Source organism: Triticum aestivum, chromosome 1D (assembly GCF_018294505.1).
Source record: "Triticum aestivum cultivar Chinese Spring chromosome 1D, IWGSC CS RefSeq v2.1, whole genome shotgun sequence".
NCBI lineage: Eukaryota > Viridiplantae > Streptophyta > Magnoliopsida > Poales > Poaceae > Triticum > Triticum aestivum.
The window spans coordinates 17,708,873-17,715,090 of NC_057796.1; the positions used below are offsets into that span (position 1 = coordinate 17,708,873).

General features: G+C 46.4%; 1 protein-coding gene across 1 annotated transcript; it reads right to left on the reverse strand.

Moving 5' to 3' along the window:
- Positions 1–254: 254 nt before the first annotated feature.
- LOC123163177 (lecithin-cholesterol acyltransferase-like 1) lies at positions 255–1,887 on the reverse strand. Its single transcript, XM_044580928.1, has 2 exons — positions 1,395–1,887; positions 255–1,290 (listed from the first exon to the last, which is right to left on the reverse strand). The coding sequence occupies exons 1-2, from the start codon at positions 1,814–1,816 to the stop codon at positions 384–386; spliced, it is 1,329 nt and encodes a 442-aa protein (XP_044436863.1). The 5' UTR covers positions 1,817–1,887; the 3' UTR covers positions 255–383.
- Positions 1,888–6,218: the final 4,331 nt, after the last annotated feature.

Consider the following 6,218-nt stretch of genomic DNA (forward strand, 5'->3'; position numbering starts at 1 on the left):
GCGTGACAAGCACATTGTAAACATGTACCAAAGTAGGAACTATGACTTATCTGGATGTTCACACCGCACATGGTCTATCAAACTCAAATGTTTGTGATGTGCATCAGACTGCAAGCGATCGTTTTTTGGCCCGGCTCATCGCAGACGTTCAAGTTTGTGTGTGTGTGTGTGTGTGGGGGGGGGGGGGGGGGGGGGGGGGGGGGAGCTTATGTGTTGTATAATTGCAATCAATTTCTAATCTAACCATGTGGATGTATAGTAGTGAGGTCTCTGATTCTCATTCAACTTATGAGAAATCCTTACATAATAGTTTTATTCCACAACAATGACGAATTCTCTGACGAGAACAGAACATGCTTAATATGAACGAAAACATGAAAGTATCACATGATGTCTCTTCTGCTATTTGCTTCTAGAATTTCAGCCATAACTATCTTGAGCGGACGTTCCTGGAAGACAATAGTAGAGTGGGTAACATTAACAATCTTGACGAACTTGAAGTGTATGTTACTCAGCTGTTGTTGCCTACTCATTTCTTTCACGAATGCTAACAAGCTAGCTATATTGATGACAAGGTCACCGTCACCATACACATACTCCGGCTCCACATCAAAGTTACCATCCCAGTATACCATCTGTTCTACCGTTTGGATACCAATGCCACTGAGGTATGTTGTTGGCACCATTGGAGCATCAACCTTCAAATTGACGGGAAGCATCTGTTTTATGATGTCAGTGCTGATACCGAGAGCCGTTAGAAAATCTGCGTAGTCATACGATGAGTAGTTCCTATGTTGGGTGACTACAAGTGGCTGATGACCAAAAACCCTATGGGAAGGGAAGGATGTAAGGGAGCTCGCAAAAGTTCTCCACATTGGCCGTAAACCCAGCCACGGCACCGTCGGTACACGAATGACTGACGGCCCCGAGGCGAGGTTCCTGAGGACCTCCAAAAATCCAGTAGGAGGTGTGGGCGCGGCTAGGACAATGTGTTTAATGAATTTTTTCCTCCATGAAAGGGGAGTCGAATTGACGAAGTCAAGGATTGCCTTGCCACCGAAGCTATGCCCGACAAGGATGACGGGCTTGTTCCCATTCTTCTCGCTCGCATGATGCACCAGATCCTTGACACTGGCAAAGTAGTCGGTGTACACCTGAGATGGCTGCCCGGGCGAAAGTGGAGCGTGGCGTAAGTCATAAGGAGCTCCGAAAAGGGTATCTCTGTCGTGATAACCTACTATCTCGAGTGCTTCACGGAGTTTTAACATGCAAAACATGTTAAGGCTGCCCCTGGAGAAAGCATTAACGTAAGGCCAATTTCCAGATGAAGAACTCTTAGAGTACATACCTGGTACAGTATACTAGACCAGTAGGTGACTTAAATATCAACTTACAGTTCATCCTTTGAGGTGAAGCCATAGGAGGAGCCGAAGTCCGGCACGCGCGTCTCGACACCGGGTTGGTTCCGGAAGTCGTTGAGGACGGGGTCGTACACGAGGCTCATCTGCTCCTGTAAGCACGGCAGGTAGTCATGGTCGAGCACGTCCTGCGTGTTGTTCCATAGCGGGAACCACCCCTTCCCCTTGAACGTGCCACAGCGGGGCAGCGACGGCGTGTAGGCGTCGGTGAGCCGCGCGTCCAGGTTGGGGCAGCTTATGCCAGGGAACAAGATTATCGGGTGGTAGACTTGGAGCCGGCCCTTCCCGGCTCCGCCATCACCAGCGCCTTCATCATTCGAGAGGTAATTGCGGAGGGGAGAAGGAAGAAGCAGGAGCAGCAGAGGAAGCAACCGAAGGAGCTGTGCTTTCATGGCCATGGCTGCACTGCAACAACCCTGTTAGCACTCGCCTACACGGTTGTCATGGTGCGGGTCATATATATAGCGTTGGGCAGTGGAGCCTGAGCCGACAATGCACGTTCAATCTTAATGCGGACACGTCTACTTCGTACTCCTACGGCTAGGAAACCAATCATGCACGGGTTGTTACTTCTATTTCGAGATCACAAAATTTTGCACCACACTCTTTGTTCTAATTGATCAGTTCCGCATTGGAAATATTGTACTATATAGTTGGTTGCCGTCAGTAAAAAATTATAGTCCTTCTGTCCCAAAATAAATGTCGCTGATTTAGTACAAAGTTTGTATACTATACTGTTTGTTTTCAGGCTGTAAAATAGCAAATAATTAAGGAGATTGAACGTAGTCACAACTTACACCCTGAGTTTAGGGGAATTTTAGGATGATCCCAAATAATATGAACAAGCCCATTTTGCACCATCCCATATCGGTAGTACTATTTACCTCCTTTTTTTTACCTTTGTACAAATAAGATATGCACATTGTCATGTATAGTTAATACAACCTGTGGTTGGATGGTTAGAGGCACAATGGTATCCTCAGCCCATCAAGGTTCAAGTTCTAGTGCTCCATTATTCCTGGATTTATTTCAGAATATCCGGTGATGCGCTTTCACGGGAGGAGACATTCCCGCCGCCGACGAGACGCCTACGGTGACTTCGTAAATCTCAAGATGATATGCCGGCTCAGTCTCTCGAAGGTGCTCATAAAGGTAGGGTGTGCGTGTGTGCATTCATAGGGATGAGTGTATGCGCTTATGTATGAACGCTTGCGTCTGTATTGTGTTCAAATAAAAATATACTTTTCCCTTTGTACAAATAAGCATGAAGCTAAATACGTAAATATCTCACCCATGTATATGCATAGCGCTAATATTTCCATGTTATTTGCTACATGGGGCACATTCCTTCCATTACAAAGTATCGAGGATAATAGGTAGTCAACTTGAGTAGTGAGTAGATGTGTCATTTTTACCGCACAAAGTATATAAATTGCATAGTCATGTGACGATTTTAATTTCATTTGGGCAGTATCTCGAAAGAAAATGTGGATTCAGTTAAATGAAATAAAAAAGGAAGCCCTCTTTTTAAATAAGATATGTATTGATGTGGTGAGTAAAATGCAGCTAATTCTTTATTTTTAAGCTTTGGATAAAAATCTAATTACCATAAGAGAAAAAAAATAGAAATTAAAAAACTTTCAGGCAGAAATAAATTTAATGATGTGAACAAAATACCGACAAACAAAATAATGCAAACAAATTGTTTGCCTAAAATCAAAAAAGTATATGCTTTAACTTATATCAACGTGTCGTTTCTTACTGCAATTTTGAATTTCCAAGAGATTAGATAGTTTGTGACTAGAAGACAAACTAATATGAATGTTACATGACACTATTATAACTAGGGTCCCCTCAGGGTGGAGTGGCTAGTAGCATAGTACATGGTACTACCTTTGTCATGCTTTACTATTCTCTCACATATTTTGTGTCACATTTTGACCATGATTTTAACGTATAAAATATAAGTTATACGTAGCTAAACTAATATCTTTGAAAAAAAACATGCTTGACGCACTAAAAAAACTTGCGTGACAATGTCTTGGACGGCCAGTGCATTTAACTCGGTTCAAACAGACCAAAGTAAGTGGCGGAACTGGAACCATCGGCATCGGCGATTAGGCAGATGACTTCCTCGGCGTGTACAATCCTGCACCTCTAAATCTAGCTACCACGGTACTCTCAGCACCTCCAAATCTACCTACCACACGGTGCTCTCAGCACCTCCAAATCTAGCTACCACTGTACTCTCAGCACCTCCAAATCTACCTACCACACGGTGCTCTCGGCACCTCTAAATCTAGCTACTACCACGGTACTCAACACCGACAGATTAGGTCGCTACACACCATCCTCCGCGGGGGATGTCACACCCATGTGCACCTCGTGTGTTCCCTTTCTCATAAATAAAGTCCCGTGGCTCCCCCGTCATCATGTAAGGATCTGGACCATTGTATATTTCATACCAAATGACCCTAATTTGCACTTAATTAATGTGTTTTTTATCGCAGACTATACTGCTATGGAGGTAAGGGATTAGTATACAATCGTCCACCGATGTTTTCTTGAGGGTAGTGTATACGAAAAGCTCCTTTGGTGCATGGCGTCCAGTGGTATGCATATCCTCACCAGTCAGTTGCATGTGGATCATCGTCTCGCATTAATGGCACAATGTTAAGAGCGATGCGTTTGTTATTCAGCAGGCTGTATTGGCCGCATAATGTACCCGATGTTGTGATGTGACCAGAGGGAGGGAGGGCAGCGCTTCTGTGCGGACGCAGCTTCTCGAGGACCATATTTCGGCCGCTGCGCCGTATTGAAGCGGCTGACTGCCTCTTCGCATGGCCTGGTCGCGGCTTTATAAGCCGAGCTCCGGCGCTGTCCGCAAAGCAATCTATCCTGCTCCTCCCCTCTCCCCACCCATTTCCCTCGACAACTCCGACAATCGGCAAGTCTTGGGCGTCGGCGTCGGCAGGCGGTGGTTCTGGGGTGGGATCGGGCGGATCGTGGGGACGCCCCCTCGAGCTCCGACGCCGTCATCCTGATAAGTGGGTGGCTGCTCGAAGGCGGAGATCGTCATCTCCTCTTGCGGTGAAGTGGACCCACTGCCACAACAGCAGCAGCTGTCCGCCCCGGCGGTGGCGGGCCAGGTGTACGCTGCCATCGACGTGGAGTACGAGGAGCAGATGGAGCTGATGATCCGTCGCTCCATGCTCCACCTCAACAGCCCGGCTCCGCTATTACACCCCCAATGTCATGCTACAGTGACCTCACACTAATGGTGTCATGTCATCATGATTAATATGCAAATTGCCACATGTCCAAAATCAAAGTCAAAATCAAATTTAAAATATAAAGTTTAGAAATTATTTCACCAAACACTAGGAAAAAAATATTTACAATATTTCAAATAATCCCCTGGTAATTGTTCAAGTGAAACCAACATTAATTTAATTTTCAAATTAACCACATGAACTTTTTAGTGGACCAATAACATTTAAATTGGCCTCTTCGAAATGAATAATTATTTGAATCATTACAAATGTCCTAAAACTTTTTGTGCTAGCTCAAAATAATCTTATGTTATTTTTGTGCCAAGTTTAATGTGCAGAAAAATTCATTTGTTGGAAAAATAAAATGCAAAACAGGTAGAAAAAAAGAAAAGAAAAGGCCACCGGCCACTGTACAGTAAGGCCTGCACAGCGACAGTGCAACGGCTCCGCCCGTTTAGCCGACCTTTACCCTTCCTCGCGCCAGGGAAAACTGTGTGCACGCCATGGCCGTCTGTGGCCGATGCTGCCGCTCGATGGATGCCGATGCCGTCCCTGTAGCCTTGGAGGGGATAAGAACAACACCCCCCCCCCCCCCCCCCCCCCCCAACGAACCATAGGCCACTCACCCCTCTCCCTCCCCCGCTCTCTTCTCCCTGCGTGAAACCGCCGCTGCCGTAGCCATGGACGGCCATGTCTGCGCAGCCATCGTGCTCCTCGCCAGCTGGGACCGCGCGAGGACCTCCGCCGCGTCCCTATGCTTCCTCTGCGACCAAGGATTCGGGCTTTCCGCGTCGTCTTCTTCGGAACAAACCCTTCTTCAACCTCCGGCCATCGGCGTACCTTCGTCGATCTCGACGCCCCTAGCAGATCCCGGCCATCACCTGTTGGCCTAATCCCGACACCGAGTACTTCCGGCGACGGAGATGCAACCGACGACGGCGACGATGATGAACGAAGCTCGCTGACAAACACTGGTAGAAAAAAGCCCTTTAGTCCCGGTTCGCAACAGCCTTTAGTCCCGGCTGTGCAACCGGGATTAAATATGCGCGACTAAAGACCCCCCTTTAGTCGCGCCTCTTACGGACCGCGACTAAAGGCTTTAGTCCTGGTTCTTGTGGCTGACCGGGACTAAAGGCCCGTCCACGTGGGCGCCCGTGGTCCGTCGGGGCGGAGGACCTTTAGTCCCGGTTCTCGTGGCCAACCGGGACTAAAGGGCTCCTCCGCAGGTTTAGGGTTTTAGGCCCCCTAAACCTGGTTTCTTTTTAGTTTGGAGTGTTTTATTTCTTTTATATTATATTTTGTGTTTTATTTTAATTTTGATAAAGTTTCAGTACACATATTCTACGCTACTATATACATGCATATGAAATTTCAAACAAGAAGAATTCAAGAGGAATATATAATATATATTCAATCTCGGGTGACCATATACAACTTCGAACAAGTTTCCATACACAATTAGGATGGATGACCATATACAACTTCGTACAAGTTTCAATCTCGGGTATGCATATAAATTTCTTCGTCC

Bases quoted from the DNA above. Each gene is read 5' to 3' on its own strand.
- LOC123163177 (XM_044580928.1), bottom strand. From the start codon at position 1,816: ATGGCCATGAAAGCACAGCTCCTTCGGTTGCTTCCTCTGCTGCTCCTG. The intron at 1,291-1,394 runs GTAAGTTGATAT...TGCTTTCTCCAG, and splicing joins TTCACCTCAAAGGATGAACT to GGGCAGCCTTAACATGTTTT.